Source organism: Seriola lalandi, unplaced genomic scaffold (assembly GCF_002814215.2).
Source record: "Seriola lalandi dorsalis isolate HSWRI2012SDOR001 ecotype SW California unplaced genomic scaffold, Sedor1 jcf7180002054864, whole genome shotgun sequence".
Classification (NCBI taxonomy): Eukaryota; Metazoa; Chordata; class Actinopteri; order Carangiformes; family Carangidae; genus Seriola; species Seriola lalandi.
This window is the reverse complement of record NW_019525417.1, coordinates 2732609-2757456: the sequence shown is the minus strand read 5'-3', so window position 1 is coordinate 2757456 and position 24848 is coordinate 2732609. Positions and strand designations below refer to the sequence as shown.

Below are 24848 nucleotides of genomic sequence, written 5' to 3'. Positions count from 1 at the left end.
CCTGAGTCTGGAGCAGCAGCAGCAGCAGCAGTGGAGCTTCACTGCCTCTCCTCGCCTCACAGTGCGGGAATATACCAGCGGAGAGCAGAATGGACACGGAAGGGAGCCAGAGCAGCCTGTCCTCCGGCACGGACAACTCCCCCCACGACCCCTGGTAACAGCCTCAGCCCGCCCGCCTGCCTTTTGCTCGCCTCTCGGCCCGGTTTGAGTTCACCTTGGACTTTAGTTGAGTTCAGTGCGGGAGCGGAGCCGCGCCGAGACAAAAGACAAGCACGCTGTGTGTGTGTGTGTGTGTGTATGTGTGTATGTATATGTGTGTGTGTGTGGGATGGATCCACTCAGCGGAGGAGACACAGACGCACCGCTGCTTTCCGCCTGTTTTTCCCCCTCTTGATTGTTTATTTATCTCGGTTTTCCTCCAGAAGGCCACATTGCAACTTCTCCTCCATCATCTGGAAAATCCTCTCCTTTTTTCCCCTCCTCTAGGGGATTATAACGGCCCGACTGGCCGATTGGTGACTTCGCAACATGGCCGATGCTTTCTTCTTACTTTATTGATGCGATATTACACATAATTCCTCCAGTCCCCCCCCCCCAATTGAATATGCCTGTGTTGTGCTTGAAAGACGCGTGTTATTCTGTGTGACTTACAGCTTCTATTTCTCTCATTCAGCAAAATGTTCATCGGGGGTCTGAGTTGGCAGACAACACAAGGTGAGCTGTCCCGCACGCTACTTTAATAAGTCTCAATGAAAGCCTCCTGTTTACGCCTCTTCTCCTCTACATACATCTGGCTTAATTATAGCTCCCGCATTACCCGCCAGGCTTCCTGAAGTTAAGGAGAAACACTGTAAATAGTTAAATCAAAGCCTTCTATTCAATAAGGATCAGCTCTTAGGATTTAGACTCGCCGAGACGCAGGGAGATTAACACTGGAAATGCGTGCACACACAACGACTTGTCTGCCTTTTCCTGTGCACTCATTACAGCGTTAATATCAGAGAAGGGCATTTGTAGTAGAAGTGATCGATTATTCGGCGTTTAAGCAGAAGTTCAGATCATATCGGTTCAATCGCTCTTGTGTTGTTTTCCTTATCGTTGTACTCCGCTGCATCCATTCATTTATTTTAAGACCCATGAGCGCAGGCTGATGCATGAATACAGTTTATTCTTGTTGCGACGGCCCGTGTTATTATCCCACTGCCGCCGCCGCCGCTGCTGCTGCTGCTGCTGCTGTGGCAAAACAGCAATCGTCACCAAGTGTAGCTTTGTTTGCGGGGCCTAATGGGCTGTTATGCTGAATGGCCAGATAGCTCGTGTACAACCACTGAGGGCTGGAGGGACACAAACACAACGTGGTCCGCCCGACCCCATTGTCTCTCTCCAGCCACAGCCAGCACATCACCTCACCAGGGCCTGTACAGGACACGTCTCTCATCCCTGCGTCCATTTAACCGTATTCCCCCTCCTTTGCTTCCTTTGCAGAGGGCTTGAAGGAGTACTTCTGTAAATTTGGCGAGGTGAAGGAGTGTATGGTGATGCGGGATCCCGTTACCAAGCGGTCGAGGTAAGAAGGAGGCGTGTGCGCTCCGCCGTCCTATCACTGGATGCCCCATGCATCTCCATGCACTTCCATGAGGCTGTTTAAGCTGTCGTAGTTTGCATTCTGATGTTTGGACTTGAATAGTTGTTTTTCTTATACAGGGGCTTCGGGTTTGTAACATACGCAGAGCAAGCCGGTGTGGAAAAGGTTTTGGCGCAAAACAGACACGAGCTGGATTCCAAAACGGTGAGTTCTGCCTTTGAAAACATGGATGGTGCCACTAAGTTCTCGTGGGTAACTTTTCCAATCTGGTTTGTGTGTAGCATGTTTTTTCCCCCCTCAGTGCATTTTAGCTCCCCACCGTATGGCTTGTAAAGTTGAGGAGTGCATTTTGGAGCAGCCCCCTCCTCCTCCTTCTTCTCTCTGCTCATTTCCCCCTCCAAATCCCGGTTCAGGGCGCCAACATGAAAGCGTTCTTTCTTGGTCTTCATTGCCATGGTTACCTGGGGGACCTGAATGGGGTAGGAGCCCCTGCAAAACCCTCACAGGGTTTATACAGAGAGCTCACAAGTTTTTTCTTCTTCTTCTTCTTTTTTTTCCATAGAAAATAACAGCACCGGTTTTGGTAGTGGCAACTCTGAGAGGAAAAAAAAAGTTTGAGGAAAGGAAACAGTTGTGGCAGTGGTTCCTAAACTGATGTCAGGGGAAGTTTTAGTTGGATTTAAATATCGATGTAGAGGCTGAGGTTTGTGGAGGATGTGTTGGAACAACTACTGTGATCTGGAGTTTCTCTGTGATTTCCCCTCCGACACTACTGACACATGACAATTCAAATGTGTTTACATGGGACAAATCAATTACCAAACAGAGGTCAGAGCACACTATATCCTTGTGTTGAGCTACATGATGTACCTACAGCATGTTGACTTGAAAACACGTGTGAATCCCTGTGTTTTGTAGTTTGGAGAAAGTCAGAGCTGCTGAAGGCTGAATTTAAATATCTATGAAAGTGTGAATGTTGTCGTCTTGGTCATGTAGATTTGTTGTAGGAATGGGGACTGGGTGTGTCTTCGTCAGCTTGTGGCCTGTCCTAACCACTTGTACACACACTCGCACACACACACAATAGGATTATTTGAGAGTGAAAATCGGTGGCACAGAAAGGCAGCAGGGCCCTGGGGTGGAGAAAGGTAGAGTTGGTTAGCTGTTGGAGCAAGCCTGTTGCCGGGGGTGACGCCAGCCACAGGAGACAGTGCTGTAACTGCACAGCCTGATGGGATTTATGTCTCCATAACAACTTCTCTGCTATTTTGCATTAACTTAAGACACTGGGCTTGGTTAGGTAGCAGGACTCTGACACACACAGATAATGTCATGAAAGACCTTTATACTTGTTTGTGTGTGTGTGACACTAAGATAATATCTGTGTGTTTGCGAGTGTGACGGTTTAAAGCTGTGTTGAATTGAATGGATCTTAGAAAACGAGTGTTGCTGCTTGTGATCTGTCACTGTTTTCAGTGATCTTGGAAGTCATTCTGTGCAACTGTAAATTGCTACTTAGTGAGTTATATTACCTCTTAAAACTAGGTACTGCTGGAGTCCTTGAGAGTCAGACCATGTGTGTGTGTGTCTGTGTGATGGTTTGGAGGCAGAGGTTTTTGGAGGCTCAGCTTGGCAGGCCACTGGTGGGGTTAGGCGTTGCCCTATTATAAACCAAAATACAGCATAAAGCTAAACAATAATAATGTTAACGACCCGAATGCAGCTTTGGTTGCTCAGGTTGTTGTGGTCGCATTGTGTGGGGGAAGCACGCCATGGTACCACTTATCCAAACAGGCGTTTTAAGCAGGGGTATGGTTGCCATTTTGTCGTTCCATTTTGGGAATAAGAGCGTGGATTTTTTTTTTTTTTCATGTGTTTGCAAATCTGAGATTTGCAAGAGCTACATAGTTAAACACAATAATGACTTCAGGCTGTGTTTTTTTTTTTATCGCTGAAAGCCTAATTCTATGACGCTTCATAAAATATAATTGATGTAAAATGACCGAATGTTGTACAGCAGCAAAACAGCTAATTCCTAGCTCCAACCACTGTATCAGGTCACACGGTTTCGGTTTCCACTTTTGTTGGAAAAAGATTTTGAATAAAGCCTTTCAAGAGTTAATTTTTTGGTAAAACACACTGCAGCTGCGAGTCAACTGTGGGTCAGACTCTGTGGAGTTGGAGTGAATATTTTTAATAACTTGCCTGGCTTTATGGGACCAGTGTCAACCTCTCTGTAACATTTCCAACACCTGTGTTTTTGATTATTTTCTGTATTTATTTATTTCCATATTTTCAATGCACTTTGCGTCTGCTTCACACCTGGACCCTCCATCCCTCCACAGTATTGTTTGATCAGCATGAGATATGAGAAAGACGTCCCTCCCTGGAATGAGGAAGAATATTCGATGCTCTGATTTTTTTTTTCTTTTTTTGCTGAGCTTTAGGTTTTTGAGAAAAGACGCTGCAAGGCCTGAAGCAGGAAGGTGAGAGGCGAGGAAGGTGTTTGAAAAGGATGTAACAGAGCAACAGGGTGCTGTGTTAGGATGAACAGGGTGAGAAGTAAACTACATTAGCTGGTGCAAGGTCCATTTCACTGGTTACAAGTGGTATTAAACATTTACAGTCCTGTTACATCAACAATTGTCTTATCCACCCTTAGAAAACTAAAGCCAGGGGCTAAATGCTGATTTAGCATTATTATTAGTGTTTACACCTGTGTGCCTAAAAATATAAATTCAACAAATGATGAGAGGTCGTCTTTTGTTTTTGGAGTGAGCTCCGTTGAGGTTGTTGTTTTGGTCGGAGGTTAGATTTCCTGTTAGGGCAGAGTGTGGCCTTAGGGCAGTGGTGTGCTGCTGTATTTCTCTGGACAGAGAAGAAGGGCACAACTGGTATTTGTTTTCTCCGAGTAATACTTTACTGGGACCAGTTACGGGAAGAGGAAAAGCTGAGACCAGATATTCTCTGAAATGTTTCTACTTCTCATTCACGGGGATTAGTGCAGGATGAGTTTAGATTTTGGCGTGCTACTATTTGTTATTATGATTAATAAACATATTTCTTTAGTCATTTTCACAGTGCAGTAGACAGTACTTATGATTTATTCATTCAGTGATGATGCATTATTTTTTTTAAAGGGCAGTGTCCCCACATAACAATAAATGTAATACTGTATTAACATTACTTAAAAGGAAAACATATTAACAGAAGGGGCTGGCAAAAATAAGGAATACACAGATTATTATTATTATTTTTTAAAACATTTTTTACACGGAGTAAACAGGGATGCTCCTCTGTGTCACAGTAGGTGGTAATTACTGCTTTTGGCACACCCGTCTGTGAACGTACTGTCGTAGTCATCACTATGGTGCTAATATAGCTGCTTTCATCTATAGCCGTGCACTGTAGCAACATATGCTAGCAGCAGCCTCTGTGGACCATTGGCACCACAGTCTGCCAATGTCTCTACTGTCTCAGTCTCTCCTGGTCTAACACCTGGTTAGTGGAGAGCTTAGATGCTAGCAGTAGCTCTTCGCTCTTGACTGGAGATTAGTTGTTAATGCTGACGTGGACAAAACTGGACAGGGGGATGGAGAAGGTGGAGGAGAAGAGAGAGAGAGAGCAGGAGAGAGGAGAGGGAGGGAGGCCCAGCTCCTGTGCTGTAATTAGTATGGATCTGAAAAGCAACTAATCGGATTGAAGGAAACAAACTGGATTGGGCTTCCGAGGTCCATGCGCGGCCTCAGACCCGGGGATAAAGCCTGGACTAGCTATGGAGGTGGATCTAGGGCGCTCTCGCCATGCTACATGTGCACAAACTCACACCACACCAGCACCCGCACCAGCACCACAACCACAACAGCAGCACACGCCCACCCTGGATAGGCGCTCTAGCAGGGTTACAGGGGTAGCGATGGGGTTGGGTTGGGGGGTCCTCATTAGTGGGCTTCGTTAACTAATTACTGTGCCATTGTTCAGCTGTGCAGATTGACCCTGCTGGCCTGAGCCCAAACCAAGTCTCTCTCTCGCTGTGTGTGCATGCATTGACATGCCAACTCCTTTTGTCTCTTCTTCTGTTTATAGCTTTTTGTTTAGCTTTATATTGATTATATTGCCATAATGGGGCAGCCTGTGGTGCCTTTTTTTTTTTTTATCAACGTGGGTGCCATTTTGTTGCAAGAATGTCTTGGCAGGTTGGCCAGTGTGTCAGAGATTGAATGTTTGTATGTGATTTGACACATTATGGCTATACATGTGTTGCTACTGGTTTGGAAGAGGTGGATATATGTGTATATTTCCGCATATTTGCCTACATAATTACATATATGTGTCACTTTGTATACATGTGTTGGTGTTTATGTTTATGCTACATTGTGTGGGTGCTTGTGAGTGTGTGTATGTGTGTATGTGTGTATGTGTGTGTGCCTGTGGGGGTAGCACGGGAGCCCCAGTTCCTCTACGGGCCCATCTGTTTTGTACTCTTTGTCCTGTTAATTAATGGAATCAGAGGGGCTGCCTGCTGGGACGGCCCCGCTGCACCGCTACACTGGACAGGCCCACTTTCTCATGGGCTGACTCTGTTTTCCAAATGAATGCCTTCTCTTTCTCCCCACACTTTTTCTCTTCCACCTCCTCTCTCTCTCTCTCTTGCTCTCTCTCTATCTCTCTCTCTCTCTCTCTCTCTCTCTCTCTACCTATCTATCTATTGTTTTGACACCATTTTTTTATTGTTTTTTTTTCCAGTTTGTAACACTGGTGGACGTGCTGGGCCACGTGAGGTGACTATTGGTCGTAGATTAGTCTAGCCTTAAAAGCTAAACCACTAAAATCATATTGTAGGCTCTGCCGTCACTATGCTGCTTAGACTGAGCGGAGGTTGGATGTCATGAAGCAGGATGTTAGTCAGACCATTTCGTGAACACTCAGTCATAACTCTTCTGTCTCAGTCTGGGAAGAACAACTTTTTGTCTTCCTAGAAAGGCTTTACCATTATTCATGAGTAGTTACATTTTCACCAGTCTGATTAAGGCTGTTACATTGCAGAGCCACTTCTCAAATGTCAAGCCTCTCTGAAGAGCTATTTCTGAGTGTTGCAAACAGTGACCTGGCTAAGTCATTTCACTTTTTGCTTTGTGGCCTATCTGTCTTCCTCGAGGCTAATCTGCCAGTCTGATAGATGCTTTAGTTTTCATTTATTATAGCCTTCCTCTGGGTACAGCCAGATGTAGAAATTACGTTAGATATGTTCTGTTACTTCGCTGAAGTGGAATGATTTTTTTTAACCGCATGGCATGACTGTAGCTGTAGTAGCACTACTACAGATATTTCATTAGGCCTAACCTAGTCTAGTTGGTAACCTTCTATATTTTAAGGCTGTTTTTTTTTAAGAGCTTCTGATCATTTAAAAGCTATAAAATATTGGTGCTTTGTCAACATGTGTAGTATGGGTGGGCAATTTTATGCTATATACCAGTTAGATTTAGATATTTTATATTGTTTGTATTATGGTATCTGTGTCTTTAATATCTCTGATTTTCTGATGTTGTATCAATGAGATTGTTGTATCAGTGTGTTGGCGTATCTATGTATTTGTCAGGTATTTAATTTGCTAGGCCAAATAATTAACGTCCAGTTATTTTATCCATAAACAGTTTTTCAAATGAGTTTCAACAAAAAATATCACAATATATATAAAATCTGTAATAATATACATATACTGATACACCCACTCCTAATGTAAAAATGGCAGCGTGAATTGAAGAGGACATGGATCTTACAAATGTGCATTGACTAAGACTAAATTTTATCACCTCATGCAGGTAAATCAGTGTAAAAGCTGTTGGATGTTTGTGTTTGTAGAAACATAGTTTTTTGTTGCGAATATATTTCTGAGTTCACCGTGGTGATTGGTACGTGACTGCAGCCTTGTGTCGAATGTGAGAGTTGGTTTCTCACCGCTGTCACTGTCAGCTCATGGTCTGTGAATCTGCCATATAATCGCCTCAGGGCAGCTCCTGTACTCTAGTCTTGTTAAGACAGTTAAAGGCAGGTGGGCTGACCTGAACACAAGAGGCTGTTACCCCTCAGTGCTTTCAGGTATGAGGAAACACCAGCCATGTTGTCTGCATTTACCCAAGGACGGCTTTGTTAAGTTAGGATGTGTTGTTAGGTTGTTATGTAGTGTTATTACAATAAAAAATACACACAAGAGAAAGTGACACAATGCAATATTTAATGATGACGTGGTGAAGCAGTGTTCCACTGTGATTCTGTCATTGTGTTATGCTTCAGAGGTCACTGCAGCTTCTCCTTTCTCTAATGTTGCTTGTCTTTTGGATTTATGCCATAAAATAAATGCCCAATCTAAAAACGGTTTTGTTCAATGGTACAGGTGGACTGCTACTGCTACTTGTACTGCAAAGACCTGTAGTAGATAGAGACGGCTGCTTCTGCACTTGCCATTTACAGCGCTTTTTATCTTTTGCTCTCTTATCGTTTTGATTTCTGTTAAAGGGAGAAAACCACGTGGTACATACGCCACACATCTATTATGTTATATTTGGCAGGTCGAGTAAGAAATGCTGCGTTTCTACTGTTTGTGAGTGCACTCTGCTGTTGCACTGCTGTTGCCGATAGTCACTGGTGGCTTTGCGTGTCCTTGTCACCTTTGTCTTTGTGCTCAGACCAGCTGGAGGTGACGTGACTCTTCTCGTTTTTGTGTCCCTCTTCAAGGTGCAAAGTCCTTCTGCGATCCTTTCCAAGGACGCTGCAGCTGCATCTTAGTTACACAGCATTGTGCCCTCGAAGCAGCGGGAAATCTGTGGCACTTAAAAGGTCCTCGTAGAATATTTGTAGATTTGTCATCAGAAGCAGGGAATTATCGCAGGAAAGAGATGAAAGGATTGTGTGAATATTGAATCAATCCACTCCCTTGCATTGTGTGTGTTGTTCATATTATAAGTACTTGTTTCTGGCTATTTGATAGGCTCCTTTTAGTTGCCAATATCAATTCAATACCTCTGACAGCGGCTGTGTGAGACACAAGGGGTCTTGCTTCACACATCCAATTATTAGAACAAAGATGGAATTCTAAGACCATAATACACCACAAGGTCCTGTGACCTAAAATCATCTCTCTCGTTGGCTTGAGTGAGAATAACATGAGATTCCACACAAATTTAAAATGCCAGGCCAGGCTTTGCATATTTAGCATTATTAAAGGCCAGCTCATTCAAAACTCATTTGCTTCTAATTTTATCTGTAACCTTGACCACTGCTGAGACATTCCACTGAGGAGAAATATGGATACAGTCAAATCTCGCTAATCCAAAATGGGGGTTGTCTGGATTTGTGAGATTTAAAAAATATATATATCCATCAGAAATATATTCAGAATATTAAATGCTCATTTTGGATTCCACACTGCCCTGAACTGTCTAAAATACATTTAGTTGTGTCTCAACACACAATTCAGAGAATGTACGTATTCACGTCTGACTGTGTATTTTGCTCCCTACGTCTGTTTGTTTGGCTGGTGTGTTTGGATTTTTTGGGGCTCGCATAAACAAGGATCTACTATACATACTCGCAGATTTGCATACGTTCTATTTCTGGACTTGTAGGCCGTCAGATGGTTCAGACTTAGAGGCTCAGTGTAATAACTAATTCTGGTTTGTTAACAGTGTGATAATTCATTGATGCCCAGAGGGAAATTCACTTTGCACAAGCACAGGATCAGCTACTAACATATCCGGAGCAGGTAGAGATTTTGTGTCTCTGTTAAAGAAACTTAAGCATGGTGTCCCTCCAAGACTCAGAAAGAACATGAAAAACACTTGTTTTGAACACTGATTTTTGTTTAACCCCTTTTTAAGCTTTATATCTGTTTGGGGTCCTGGAGATCCAGGGCCCTCTGTAACTGCTCAGAAAACATATTTTACATTGTTTGATCAGCTTGATACCTCATGACATTTAAGAATTTCTTATATTTTGAAACGATGACGTGTTGAAAAGTCTGCATTTCTACTGTGGGGTATTAGAGATCCCAAACTTAAAGCATGGTTAAGTGCAATGGATTTTCATATGCTCTACGTGTCTGATTGGTGTTGACAGTTCTTTTTATACATCACTACTGCTGCCAAATCCTAAATAAGTCTAATTGGATTTCTGTTGTTGGAGTTTTAAAACAGGCTTCAATGGGTCTATTTGTGATCCCAATCATATGTAGATAATATATTGTACATCTCTTTGACCATGAATGACTTTTTGGGAAGCTAAAGAAATGTGTATATTCATTAATGCATGACCCATATAATTCTGAGTAATTAGGTGTAATTCTTGCTTTTGTAAAATGTGTAAGCCAAGCCCAGTTTGTGTCAAAGGGAAGGGTTACCCCTTGAATACTTTTGTACAGAAAGTAGATGGAAAGAAAAATATATTAATTGGTTACTTTTGAAAAAAATATTGGTTAATTTTACATGTATTATTTTTTAGATATACCTGACTGGGTTCTGCGAGACCTCAAACAATGATGACATAAAACAAATGTCAATAAAACACAAGGGTTAAAATCATGACTGTTGCACATTTCTAATAGAATCTCCTAACTATCTGTAATACAGTAGTGCCGACCTACTACAATCATCACAGTTCATCACTCATCATAACTGCAATCAAATTCACACCAGTGCCTTCTTTAAATATGTATGTCATTACAATAAAATTTGTAAAAACCACTATTATGAATTTTTAACACTCTGTTATCTCATCTCTCCCCTACAGATCGACCCAAAAGTGGCGTTTCCCCGCCGGGCCCAGCCTAAGGTGAGTGCACCATGAAGAGGTTAATGGCAAGGAGTAGTGATGATGTCATGTGTCACCCCTAATCACTCAGCTCTGGTTGGCTGGGATTAGAGTCAGACACGTGACAAAAGAGGAGCGGCAATCCACATGTCCAGCCTGACATCGTGGCCCCGTACCCTGAGCCCACCCCACCCCACCCCCACACACCACCACACCCCAGCACCCCGACCATCAGCAGCCAACATCTCACGCACACACACATGTGCTTGTGTCTGTCCTGGCTCACACATGAATGAATACTCACACACAGCACTGTAGACACACATGCACACACACCTTTGAGCTCTACATGTAAAAGAGCGACAGACTTAAACCGAACTAAATTAGCTTGAATGCTCAGAAGAGCTTTCAGAAACCTCTGAGATTAGATAAACACCAACAAACACAGAGTCTCTTTATCACAGGCATCTTCCCCTCTGCCTAATGTGATTAGAGGTAAACGATGCCTTCTTCTTCTTCTCTCTTGCTAGCTGGTGACCAGGACAAAGAAGATCTTTGTCGGAGGGCTGTCAGTCAATACCACCATCGAAGATGTGAAGCAATACTTCGACCAGTTTGGAAAGGTGAACTATACACAAATCTGGTATCTATTTGTAACCATCACGCTCTGTGACAAGCTCCTGTCTTTCAGACTCTCTAATGCAGTGGCTCCTAACCTTTTTTTTCCTTCTGGTGTCCCCTTACAGTCACCAGCCGTTGCGTTACAGATGTGGTCATTTGAATTGATTTTAATCTGGATTAAAAGTGGATAAAATAATTACTACACTGTCTGGTCATTTTGGTTCGGTTTGGTTAAGTTTGCATTCGTACTACTTCCACTTGTGGCAGAATCTGAATGTTTCAACTATTTATCCATTACTTTTAGCTATTTAGAGCATTTATCCATTAGCTAGCTTACTGTTAGCTATTTGAGCTAATGGATACATCATTACTTTTAGTTAGCAATTTTATATATTACTTTTAGGATAATTACATCAACCATTTTCCTTTTAACTGTTTGACTGTTGAACCAATTATCTATTACCATACGCAAACTATATCCATTATATGACCATTACTTTTAGCTATTTCAATCATTGATCTATTAGCGAACTATTATTTTTTTCTCTCGGTTCCCTACCTGCTTACTAACTAGTTTTCATGCACATTTAGTTGCATCTAGTGGTGTTTAGATGTCATAACTGACTCAATATGTGGACACACATTTTGTAATCAAATCCAAATTTCTGTTTTATCAAATTAGTTGTGCTACTCCACAGTCTTGCCACATACCCACTGGCAAGTTCCCCTGGTTAGGAATCACTGCTCTAATGGACCTTTGATAAATTATACTCATCTTTTGACTGTGTCCCTTTCATATATTTCATCTTTTCTCTGCACATTTACAAAGAAATGATTGTTTTACACCCTTTGTTTTGCTCAGTTTCCCCCTTTCACTTGAGTCGATGCGTGACAAAAAGTGCAAAACGGATCTAATTTCAGAGAAAAGGTGGTGAGAAAAAGGCCAGACGCTGAAAGTGAAAGACAGGACTGAAAGAAGAAAGAATTAAAAGAAAAGAGAGAAAAAGCCGTCTGGTCATTGATGATCTGATGATCTGCTCTGCCAACTAAAGCATGAGTTAGTTTGTTAGTTTATCTCTTTTGTTAGCTGTTTCCGATCACATCTTGGTGTTTTTACCGTCTACATTTGTCCTGCTCAGCTCCTTTGAATGAAATTTGGTGAAAGGCAAACACATGCTGTGGAGACAGATGAGTGGACGGGGAGAGGGAGGAAGAGAAAAAGCAGCGAGAGGAGGGGAAGAGAAGAGGGAGATGGCGGGGGACTGAAAGGGAAGAAGAAGCCCCCCATGGAGAGAGAGGGAGGGGAACTCGGAAAGGGTTGAAGGGCAGAGAAAAGGAGGAATGTTGAGATAGTGAGGAAGAAAAGTGGCTATGAAAGGGAAAAACACCAATCTGATGGGCCATAAATGTATGGAAGTAACTATCGTGCATGAAATGTTGGGTTACTTTTTAGCTAACAACACTTCGGGGGGTTTGGGAGTGCGTTTGAGTGGACTTCAGGCTCTTCAGTATTAACTAATCAAATGCAACAGCTGCTCCTGTAACAGCCCCCCACCTTACCCAAAATCAGTACCTCAGACATCAACTCCCCTCCCATCCCGCACATACACACACCCTGCTCCAGTCCCTCTCAGCTTGTTGCCGTGGTGACCTGCTTTTGCCCATTGTCCTGCTGTAATCCAATGTTTTTTTGTTTCCTTTAAAAAAATGCGTGAGAAGTGTGTATTTGCATGAATGGAAAGAGGGGTGTGCGTGCTTGTGTGTGTTTGTGTGTGTGTGTCTGTGTGTGTGTGTGTTTGTGTGTGTGTGTGTGTGTGTGTGTTTGTGTGTATGTGCATGAAAGTGTGACAGTGTTATCGTTGAGGCTGCGAAGGGAGGCGAGCTTGCATACATTTGTCCTGATACAGACAGACAGTAAGACTCACAGCCAGTGATCCACTTGTCAAAAACGTGAAGTGTGTGGTTTGGCTGCTCTTGGTGAGCAGGACTGTCTGAAATGAGCATTGCTTCAGGATGTAGGCCTAATGGGTTGGAAGAAATTAACAGCACGAAGCTCCTTCTGCCTCGTGTCTGGCTGTGTTTTTCTCTCAGTTGGCCTCTGACTCGTGTTTGGGGTATTACCATATTTCAGGTGCTATTTTAAATTTAAATAATGTCTTTATAATTCTGGGTCGTGAATCCTGTTCTGCCTGGATTACGCGTGTGACCAACTCATTGTAAAGTGGATGTTGTGACATGTGTCATGTTTCCTGAGTGCGTTGCGTTAAAATGGCTGCAGCACTGTGCCGAATCAGTTCTCCCTGGTGATTACGGACACTCATATCTAAGACAACACTCCCTCCGCAGGATGAGGGGATATTTGGACTGTTTGGACACGTGAGACCAAAGCTGTATCATGGATAGCGCCAATCCCACAGTGCATTCCTGCTGAGCAGGAGGTATTTCTTGTTTATTATCTGAGCCTGGTTACAAGGTGCAGGTTAGGATGGAGTAGGAGTCAGTGCCCTGTTTATTTTCATACTGTGGCACCGCCTTGCAAAGGAAAACACAGAATGCACTATGCATTTTCTGCAACTCTTTGATACGTGCTGAAGTTTATTTTTTTGAAGGATACTTCTGAAAGCACACCTACGCAAACTTCATTAGACTGGACAGAAATGGCGGCTTAGTTGACACATCAGGTGTTTTGGACCAAACCGAGGCATCAAAGGCATGTGTTTATGTGTGGTTTCCCTAACTGAACAAATCTGAGCTCCTGTTGCTAAATGTCGGTGGGCCAATAAGACCACAGCAGCCATGTTTGTATGAGAAATAAGTCTGAATCCTGAGGTGGAGGTCTTGTGATCCCCCCTCAACCTGGTGGAGAGCTGAGAACACCTCCCTTCTTTCTGACGGTGACGCTGAATGTAGAGCCTGTGTGGATCAGAGAAATGTGTTTTAAACTGGAAATCAGGCATGCAGTTTGGTAATTTGATAATTAGTATTTCAGGCATTTTGGTCACACAGTCAATTATGTTTAATCCTAAGGAAATCCCTGTTTTCGAGCCTTTCATCCTGCCTCTCGGTACCACATTCCTGAAAGTGCCTTACATAAAAAAAAAAAAAACTACCATTAAACCCCCCCCCCTCCTTTTAAACTCTTTCAAAATAAAACGAGAGAATATGTGCGGGAAGGAAGAAGTGGATAAGATGAAAAGTGCAGCATGTGGACAGGGCAGACGGGAAAAGTTGGGACTCCACTCACCCATGTGAGCTGGCGATTAGGAGGCTTGACTGAACACTTTGTCTGCTGGCCTGTTTAGAGAGAGGGATGGCTGCAGAGTGAAAGAGGGAGATGTGAGGAGACAGCGGGGAAAAAATGTAAATGCCACCTTTCATAATCTTGGAGAAAAAAAAGTGTAATGGACTTGCCAGCAAACACTTGTTCGTCCGACAATAACTGTATGCTTCACTAAAAACTGGATATTTTTAATGCTGCGCTCTGAAAGCTGCACAGTTAACCCTGGTCTCGGTACATCTGAGAATGTCAGAACTTCATGAGAATATGACCTTAACTTTTCTTCACTCTCTGCATGCATGCTGAGTAGTTAGCGACTGAGCCGCTGCTAAGCCAATCTCAGACCCCCACAGCTATCCAATCAGATTGTCTTACAGCACCCTGGGCAGTGGACATTGGAGATCGTCTTCTTATTGGTTTTGGCAAGGGCAAGGGGCTGGTGTGCGACCACAGCATAAGCTCACACACGTGACAGAATCGCTTGCAAGTCAGCACACCATTGTATTCTCGTGGAGGACAATTAGGCTAACCGTATTAGCTTGACCGTACAGCACATTAGCTTTTTTGTGGCTTAAAAAATTTGGCCTCAGAGCGGCACAACTCAAAAGCTCCTCTGACCAGTCGTGCTAACCAACCCTCCAGAATAGATGCTGCTAATGCTAACAGGATGGCTAGCTGTGCATGTAACTCTACTCTTATGATAACATGTTGGCCTGCAGCTGTCTACTTACTGTCCTGTTCCCTGGCTCTCTGCTCTGTCATTGGGTTTGGACGACCGGAAGGGTTCACGGCATAGGGGGATAAATACTGAATGAAGGACAGAAAGAGGAGGGGGTTTGTTTGTGTGTGTGTGTGTGTGTGTGTGTGTGTGTGTGTGTGTGTGTGTTCCAAGCTAACATTGACAAGGAAGAGAGTTAAAAGGGTCAGGGAGGCTGTGGAAGGAACCTTGATCCTCTCCATATTCATCATTTGACAAGAAAAAAATCAACTTTTTCACATGCACAGATCTAATCTTAATCAGACTGCAAGACGTGTGTGTGTGTGTGTGTGTGTGTGTGTCATCTGAAGTAAAGGTTAGAAATCGGATGGCCTGGTCATCCAGAGGCCTCTGCCACTCATGTTACACTGGTTTGAGTTTCAGTGCTTGCTGCCTAATGAAAATAGCAATGTAGTCATACTCCACTTGTCTCCATGTGTGAAGGCTGTTTTGCAGATTTTTGTGAATGTTTTCGTAATAGTTTTCTTTTTGTTTGTATTTTTTTTCTTTTTTTTTTCCTGGTTAACAGAAAACACAAGTTATTTCTATAGTGATCCCAGGCCTTGGCTTCCCTGCCTCCCTCCTCATGCCGTCAGAGCTCGAGCAGAAGCTGCTAACTTTCCTGCCAGTGAAGGACAAGTGAAGGGAGGGAGGAAAGAGGGTGGAAAGGGGGAGGAGGAGGAGGAATATGAATAGGGCAATGGAGTGAGTGCAAAAAGGAAAGTGGAGGGAGAAGCAGAATAAAAGGAGAGCATGTTGACAAAGACCCCGGTTCACTTTGTTCTCTACTCTCTGATCCAAAATATTCATTGACAGATTTTCTGTCCTCTATCAAAACTTTCCCGTCTATCTTTTTTATCACCCCATTATTCATCACTGTTTCGCTTTCTCTCTTTCTCTGTCACATGCTTTCTCTCCCTCTCTTTTTCCCCTTTTCACTCCATTCTATTCATTGAAATGAGTTGGGGTGGGGGGTGGGAGGGGGGCAAGTTCTTCTAATTGAAATTCTTTACAGGGTCTCCATGGGAATAGCAAACTTTGTGGTGAGGGAAAGAAAGACAGCAAGGGTGAACGAATGAAAGGGGGGGGGGAGACAGAGACAGAGCAAAGACTGGGAAAGAATTTCCTCCAGTGCCTCATGAACAGGGAACATTCACTTCTTTTTCACGTTGATAGATTGTATTTCATTTTATTTTTATACAGCTCCCTCCCGTTTCCCCATCGCTCTCTTCCTCTTGCTGCCTCTCATTCTTTCTTTTTCTTTTCTCCTTTGTCACCTGTCACCCCTCCCTCTCTCCCCTCCACCCTCTCCATCTGCTTTACCCTCTTACTCCAATGCTAAAGAGGGACAATGGCACCCCATGCTGTGTAATGATGTGTGTGTGTGTGGGTGTGTGTGTGTGTGTGTGTGTGTGTGTGTGTGTGTGTGTGTGTGTGCGTGTGTGCGTGCATTAATACTGTATGTCGTAGCTCATCTATTCTTTGCTTTGTTCTCACAGGTCGATGATGCCATGCTTATGTTTGACAAAACAACCAACAGACACAGAGGTATGTAGTTATAGTCACACGTTATGTTAAAATGTGTTGGTATACTAAGTGACAAACCCAGGAACATGTCCTCATGAACGAAAGAGTGTAGGTGATTCTCCACAACAACAAAAAAAACAAAACAAAAAAAAAAAACGAGAATATTTCTCAAATCACAGTCTTTTGTCTTTCCTCTTCTTTGGCCTCCCCCTGTTCAATTTATCTCTGTCCTCTCTCAGTGAGTCAGAAGTGCAGCGCCCGCTGAGGGTCGCGATACAGGGTCAGGATGCTTGCAGGCGAGGATGTAACTTAATGAGACAAGTGAGGAAAGAGGGAGAAGGAAAAGAGTCGGCCAGAGTTAGAGGAAGTGGGTGTGATCATTGGTAGAGGACAGTAAATCTGGGCTCAGCTTTTGGTGAACCACGCCCCATCCCATCCCTGCTCCTCCATGATGCCAACACCTGACTGACAGGCTCATACTGATGTTGTCAGCTGCTTGCATTAGGAATGGTTGCTAGGCAAGGCAGAGGAGCATATTGAAGGGTGGATTGCAGTCACTTGTCAATTTTGTATCCATGTAATCGACCTTTACAATCTTGTGCTCTGCTGCAAGATTTGATCTCATCTCTCCTAACAGTCATATTATCGGCTCATATCCAGAGCTGTGAGTTTGCTGGATGCTGGATCCAGTAAAATTCTATAAATATATTGCTTCTTTAATGCTTACTAGAAATAAAAATTCAGTTCCTTTTACAACATTTTCTTCTTGGGTATAATTACTGAGAAATGGGGCTTTGGGGTCTCTTCTACATATGTCTTTGTAACACACCACAAGACACAAACATCACAAACATGAAAAATCAGAGAGGTCACGTGTTGGAATAAGTGTGTGTTTATGTGTCTTCCAGGCTTTGGCTTTGTTACCTTTGAGAATGAAGACGTGGTGGAGAAAGTGTGTGAGATCCACTTCCACGAGATCAACAACAAAATGGTACACATCAACCTAGAGGTTTCAATATAATAACTAAAAGATATTTGATGATTAAATCTCCAATACATGTTCAGTTTATGTCATATACTAAATGATCCAAAACATTATATTATTATGTTAGAAGGATCTGCTTGAGCTGCATTTAGTTTTCTAAAGCAGTGTTGTAAAATGTGGAGTTTATGAATCATGAGTCTGAGTATCAGTTAACATTAAATGAACATTTCCTTCCTATGTTTAAGGTGGAATGTAAGAAAGCCCAGCCCAAAGAGGTGATGACGCCGACAGGCTCAGCCAGAGGCCGCTCCAGAGTGATGCCTTATGGGATGGACGCCTTTATGCTGGGCATTGGCATGCTGGGTAAGATCCCAAATCAATATAAATGAAGTTGTGGTTTAGAGCAGAAGCTTAACACAACATAAACACTGAAATGTCCATTTTATGAAATAAATTTTTACATAATGTCACAATTACTAATGTGTTTAATCATATAATTAAAGAGTATTTTGAATTATTACTGGAAAAAATGTCAAAAATTCAAATTATTATTCCAAAATACAGGCCAATTTAAACAGGCCAAAAGAAAAGTTTGATGGCCATCTGACAGAGGCTCAGTTATAATACTTTCTGGACATTATCTTGCTGATCTCACCTGAAGAGCAGCACCGTTAATGTGTGATAAATTTAGCCTTAGACCACTTTAGTGCTCTTTACACGTCAATATAACTCATCATGTTAACAGTGTCTTCTACGCCTCCTCACATGGAGTATTTCTTGATTTCATCCATGTACTGTTGAAAAAAAAATCCATCTGACTTAATCTAAAATTCTTTATTTGTTTGATAATGTTCTCTGAGCTGATTCTCAATGTGCACATCTACAGTGGACAAAACAATGATGTATTTAAAATTTAGAGGTCACACACTGAAGGGCGACACAGTTCTACACACTGGAGTAAAATACCACTCCAAAGAGACATTGAGAGAAGAAAACTGAGTGCTGCACTAGTGTCATCTGCTGCTGTTTGGCTCCCTCTACTGGACATTTGAGATTGTACTGTACTGTTTTCGTCATAGACTCAAGTCAATCACGTCAGGTTCGGTTTGTCGTAATTGGTCTTTGGTGACCCTGACCCTTGCAGAAATACGAGGGAAAAATATATTATGACGATAATATGCTTTAATCATATGTCCCCATGAGATGAGTTGATCCAGAGCTTCATTTTAAACTCAAAATATTCTGATTGAAATGAACCCAGAAAGAGAAAAAGAGAACCTACACACCTAAATATCATGTAATTCATACTTTTAACGATAATGTACGTTTCGTGACATCACATGCCTTGGATACTTAGCATACTTGCTGCATCAGCGCAGACACAAATGGCTGATGGGAGATTGGTCAGCTAAAGCTCTCTGCAGCATGTGAATATATGGTTGCACAATCGAGGGACCAATTGTATTGACTCACTAATTTTCAAAATGAATATGACAAAAATCCTAATACTAATAACCAAATTGTCTTTAGGTAATAGTAGGTGCCCTATATAGGTGCTTCTCACAGTATAAGCTAAAAAGAGATTGAATTCACCACATGCTGATGGTTTAGTGTCCGTGTGCTCATTGTTTTTTATGTCAACAGATCATTCTTTCAAAAAGTTCGTCTTCATGTATGTTTATCCAGCCAAATTAACAAAACCAATGATTTTCTCTCCCTTTCTAACAGGCTACCCAGGTTTTCAGACTGCTACCTACACCAGTCGCAGTTACTCTGGAATTGCGCCCGGTTACACTTATCAGTTCCCGGGTAAGTCTGTCCACACATTACACCGAGTTCACACTGTATAGCTCTGCGGACAAAGAGAGAGGACAGGCTAAAAGGATACAGGCTGCGGCACATAGTTGATTCAGCTGTGAGCACCGGGGTCATGAAATGTGTATGAACTACAAGACCCATGTGGATTACACACACATATAAGATTAATACCATCTTGATCTCAGAAGAGTCTTAGGCTGCTTGTGGATTTTTAGAGTTTGATTTTGATTGTGTTCTTGCTGTTTTTGTTTGAAACCTTCCTCCTCTAAAATATCTCCTCACGTTTCAAATCTCAAATGTTGATCTCTGTGCTTTGATTTGTGATATTTGCCTGTTTTCCTCTTATATTCTTCTGTGTTTATTTTATCTACTTATGTAACCCCCATTCATTTGGCTGTGTCGCCCCTCCTTTTCCTTTGCTCCAACCTTCCTGCCCTTCCTCAACGTGGATTTGTAACTTTCTGTGCTTGTGCGTCCATGTTAGCGTTCTCTTGTGACTGCATGTCTGTGTTTGTGTGGCTTTGTAGTCTGGCTGGTGGATGGTGACTGTATTTATAAAAGCGCTCTCTCTCTCGACCTTCTTTGTTTCTAGAATTCCATTTAGAGAGGACCCCCCTCCTGACATCATCCCACCCCCCTGAGCTGGCAGGTCAGTGGTTTCTCACTCCCTCAAGGGCCCCGAGAGAAAAAAAAAACATTTAGGATATTTAGAAACAGAGAGTAGGAATGAAACTGCTGTGTGTTTGGTGTCACTGCTGCTAAATACAGTAAACCTGGATGACAGAATCTTCATAGACGTACTGTAAAAGCTAAAGCTTCGCTGACCAAGGATCAGTTTGGCTTCACACGTTTAAGGCTGCATTTTCATTGCAATGTTTACTCCTGTTTTACATTTGATATGAGGTGTAGATTCGTACAGACATGAGAGTTTCAGTCTGAACATCTGAGTGTGTCTCCCAAAATGTCAAACTATATCTTTTGGCTTTATGCAAAGTGACTGTTCTTGTGATAAGAATAATCAGGTAGTTTACTGTAACAATAAACCATTTCACTCGGGGGTATAAAATGAGTAGAAAGTATTTGTAGTTTTGTTTGATCCTTCCAGGGTATTTTATTTTTTCAGTCGTTGTGAAAACGCATCTTTAAAGAAATCTGTGATGCTGTGGCATCAAATGATCCTTTAAACTTCAAATGAGCTTTCTGTCTGTGAATCCTGGGGTCATGTTCACAAAGTGTCTAAAGCTCAGAGCAGGAGAATGACTTTGACAGACTGGACTCCCAAACTAAGAGATGGTGTTGGGAAAAGGGGTAAAAATTAAATTAGAAATTACATTTAATTAAAAAGAAATTAAATAATAATTTAATGTAAATAAGATAACAAATTGAAATGGGAATTGATGTTACACATTTCACATATGAAACAAAGTAAAATATTCAATATTAAAATCTGCTTTATTTATTTTTTTCATTTGGTGATCCACAAATGGTGGCTCTGAGTAGCATTAATACATTTTTGTTTGAGGCATCATTCTCACATCATTGTTGATAGGTAATTTGATTCTTAACCGTATATCAAAATATACATTTAAAAGTATCTGCAGTATTTGACTGATTGTGAGCAGGTTTTGGGAACACATGACTCTGCAGGACGCCTCGAACTTATCTCACAAAACAGACCTGCTTTTAGTGCTACAATGATTTGTGAATAACTCTCATCCGAGTCCTAAAGTTTGAACTTTTTATGAGTCCCACATGTAGCCTTAGGATATTTTGTGAATATGGCCTCTGATCTACAAGCAGCTCCTGCAGCTCTGCCTTTATACTGCCATCTAATGGCTTTAAGTTGTACTTGCCTCTTTATTTGGAAACGTCATCCTCCTTGTTTTACTCAGTAACATTATTTTTTCCATGGTTAAAGAGACTAAAGTTCAGTGTGTTTTGATGTTATTTTATTTCGTTGATGCAGTTGGTTTTTGGATTTTACCCCCTCCACCAGTTGGATTGAAATCAGATGACAGATGTGTGAGCAGATGTTGACACTGAGCTGTAGTTTGTTGCTTATGATTTGATATGAGAGTGATCCACAGTGAGTTGTGTGTGCAACAATGTGGTTTGTCTTTAATCCTCAGCCATTCCGCTGACTGCATATGGACCAATGGCAGCAGCCGCAGCAGCAGCAGTAGTTAGAGGTACGTGTGTGTGTGTGTGTGTGTGTGTGTGTGTGAGAGAGAGTGTGTATGAGATATGTTGAGAAAAACCCATGTGTCTACTTGTGCATATTTGTAAACTTGCCTTAGGTAGAGGTTGTACAATAGCCTGCTTGGACAAATAAAAGAATATTTTTAGACGTGTGTGTGTGTGTGTGTAGAAAGCCCTCTAGTGTTGTTGAAGCCTGACTTGTCTCCTCTGTCTTTTAGGCTCCACCCCTTCACGCACAGCTGGCTTCCTGGGCACCAGCAGCCCTGGACCAATGGCTGACCTGTATGCTGCAGCCAATCAGGACTCAGGAGTCAGCAGCTACATCAGCGCCGCTAGCCCTGCCCCTAGCACAGGGTTCGGCCACGGTCTAGGGGTAAGTGACACACACACATACACCCCCTCATACACACATTGAATACATGCATAGATGCACTTATGTATTCACAAAGCAAAGAGAAAGTATTCACTCTCTGTCACTCTCTGTGTGTCCTCAGGGTCCTCTGATTGCTACTGCGTTCACTAATGGCTACCACTGAGAAGACTCAGGTCACTGAAGATGGGAGGGCTTCTCCTCTGCTGATGAGCCAATCACAATGCTGGCTGCCCACTGATGGCACAACCTGATTGGCCGGCCACAGGCTCTACCGGGCCCTCCTGGGTCCCTGTGGCTCCACCCACCGACTGAATATCTTTTTAAATCCTGAACTCTTGTTTTGATGTACTAATCTCACTTCAACATAACGTCCCCTTCTCTCCTCTTTTGTCCTCATGTAGTCTAATAACTAGATTCCACCCACTGTTATCCTTTCTTTTGAAGCTGAGAAAAGAAAAACTGAAAAAAAAAAAAAAAGAAAAAAGAAAAAAAATCTCAGAGGAAACATTTGTCATCTTCGACAAAGACACAGAGGACTATTGAGTTTTTTTTGTATTATTATTATTTTATTTCAATGTGATAAGTCGTTTCATCATGATCCTTCAAAGCTGTTACTAATGTGACCAGAGAGAGAAAAAGCCGTGCAAGATGGGTCATTGTCTGAAAACCATTTTTAACAAAGGAAGAACAAATCCAACAAAGTCCTTTTTTTTAAAACTCAAGCTTCACGGAAACACGGAAAAAAACTAAAATGTATATTTTGGTAGTCTTTAAAAACAAAACCTTTGTAATATTGTTATTAATATTGACATAATAATGATAATCTGTAAGGTATTTTATTCTGTAATTGGTTTTAAAGCAATGTTTTTATGTCTTCCTGTAAGATATTGTACATAGACGTTGGGGTGGAGGGGTGGGGGGTGGAGGGGTTACTGAACCGGCTGGCATGCCATTGGTTGGTTTGGAAAGGGTTAACAGCAGGATGTCATCTACTACTTTGTGTGGTCATCTCACTTCTTTTATCAGTATGCATATGGTATATGTGTACGTTGTTGGCCAGTCCGCTCCAGCGTCGCCTCAATGACGATAACTGTCGAGAGCTTCCGGGGAGTTTTTCTGGCATATTCACTCAGTTCAAAAACTTTACAAAGTCACGGCTTTGTTTTCTTTGCTTCTCGAAAAAGCAACCTTGACTTCATAGTTTTAACACCATGATGAACCAGATTTCTTGTATCTTCATGAAAACTACTCCAGATTAAGATGATGGACTACAGAAGAATAACACCTTCAAACAGGAGAAATCAGGGGTTCACGGGGTTGGGGGCTGACTTGACTTCTTCTTTTTTGAAAATATTATATATATTTTTTTGTGCGATTCACTTCTTAATGTTTTTTTGTTTATTTTCTTTCTTTTTTTTTTATTCTTTTATGCGGTGTTCTCCACCGTGAAAACAAATGAAGGACATTCTCAGAGAAGCAATTGTAGAAAACATCACGGTCATGTTCTGTCCTCTTATCACTATTGAAGGTGCATGTGATTGCGTCTGAGTGTGTGTGAGTGAGTGTTGTGCGCATACATCAAGGTGTAATATGGAACTACTTTTGGCAACGAAGGAGCATTTCGATTGCCTTTTTTTGGTACTGAAAAAAAAAAAAAAAAAGATTGCCCTGTTCCATTTTGGCTCATCTGCTCCTCTCCCCTGCCTCCCTCCCATTTCATATTTAGTTTTAATAAATTTGTGCTCCTCTGGAAATGACATATTATTATTAATATACAGTTGCTGCTCCGTGTAGTGGTGAACAGAGGGGGTTTGGGCAGGTAACCAGAAATGGAACAGGGTCTCGCTCCCAGTGGGCTCTGATACAGGACCTCAGTACAGACAACACTGGCTGGCAGGAAAAGTCAGAAAGCTGGAGCAAATTCAACATTTAAAAAAAAACAAGCAGGCTGTTTGTTCAGCCTTCTTGCTGCAGCCTGTTTGATGTTCAGCACAGCAGAAAACTTCCTGATCCAGCCAGTCGTTCCTCTGTCAGACCGCCTGGGACACAACATAAAACTACTGCTGGACACCAACACTGTAACTTTTTAACTTACAATAAAGCAATAAGTTATTTTTTACCTTACAAATGAAAATAGTACTATTATTGGTAATAGCAGACGACGTGTGGATAATTCTGCGGCATTAAGACTTATTTTCAGAAAAAAAAAGAACTATATTTTTCTGTTTTGAGATCTTGTTCCCCTTGTATATTGATTTTAATGATGTCTTTTTGTTGTGTTGATGTAAGGAAAAGGGCCAATGCTTTGAATGGAGCTTGTAGCTCTACATGAGCTCAGTTAAAGTTTAAGTTTTGGGCTGTCCTCTGCCAAGCTTTACAGCAATGCTTTTATTTTTTTTCCTTGTTTTTTTCTGACAATTTCAATTTTAAAATCCTAATAAATTATTCTAAAGCATTTGACTGATTGTTTTGTTTTACTATACATTTGACTGTATATACAGGCATACTGATGTCATACATTTTGACCAGTGATGGCATCACAATCTTAGGTTCAAAAATGTGACTTTGGAATTTCCAAATGGCCTTTTTTTAATTTTTATAAACGAATTTGACCTAAATCTCCCCTTTGTAGGAATTTCTGAATTTGGCGACTCCTGGTGGAAGTAAAAAAAAATGACACCCCTCCCCAGGGGGTTTTGACCTGGAGATAATGTGCATGGCTTTCTAGCAAAAGTTCTGCTAAATTGAACTTTGACCCCAAATGAGCGTCCAATGGGATTCTGCCATTGATGAGAGGTGGAAATTAAAGTCTCAATTATCAGTAAGGATACCTGGTTAGGAAATGTACATTTTGTTTGTTTACATTCTGATGGAGCCTGCAGAATTCAAGCAAACCATTTG

At 41.9% G+C, this 24848-nt stretch overlaps 1 protein-coding gene across 1 annotated transcript; it reads left to right on the top strand.

Moving 5' to 3' along the window:
- Positions 1-66: 66 nt before the first annotated feature.
- LOC111670985 (RNA-binding protein Musashi homolog 1-like) lies at positions 67-24402 on the top strand. The gene is made up of 14 exons (XM_023427993.2): positions 67-154; positions 674-714; positions 1486-1567; positions 1705-1789; positions 10370-10411; positions 10921-11013; positions 16545-16593; positions 17481-17563; positions 17803-17920; positions 19286-19366; positions 19968-20024; positions 21505-21564; positions 21793-21947; positions 22069-24402. The coding sequence occupies exons 1-14, from the start codon at positions 90-92 to the stop codon at positions 22108-22110; spliced, it is 1053 nt and encodes a 350-aa protein (XP_023283761.1). The 5' UTR covers positions 67-89; the 3' UTR covers positions 22111-24402.
- The last annotated feature ends 446 nt before the right edge of the window (positions 24403-24848 follow it).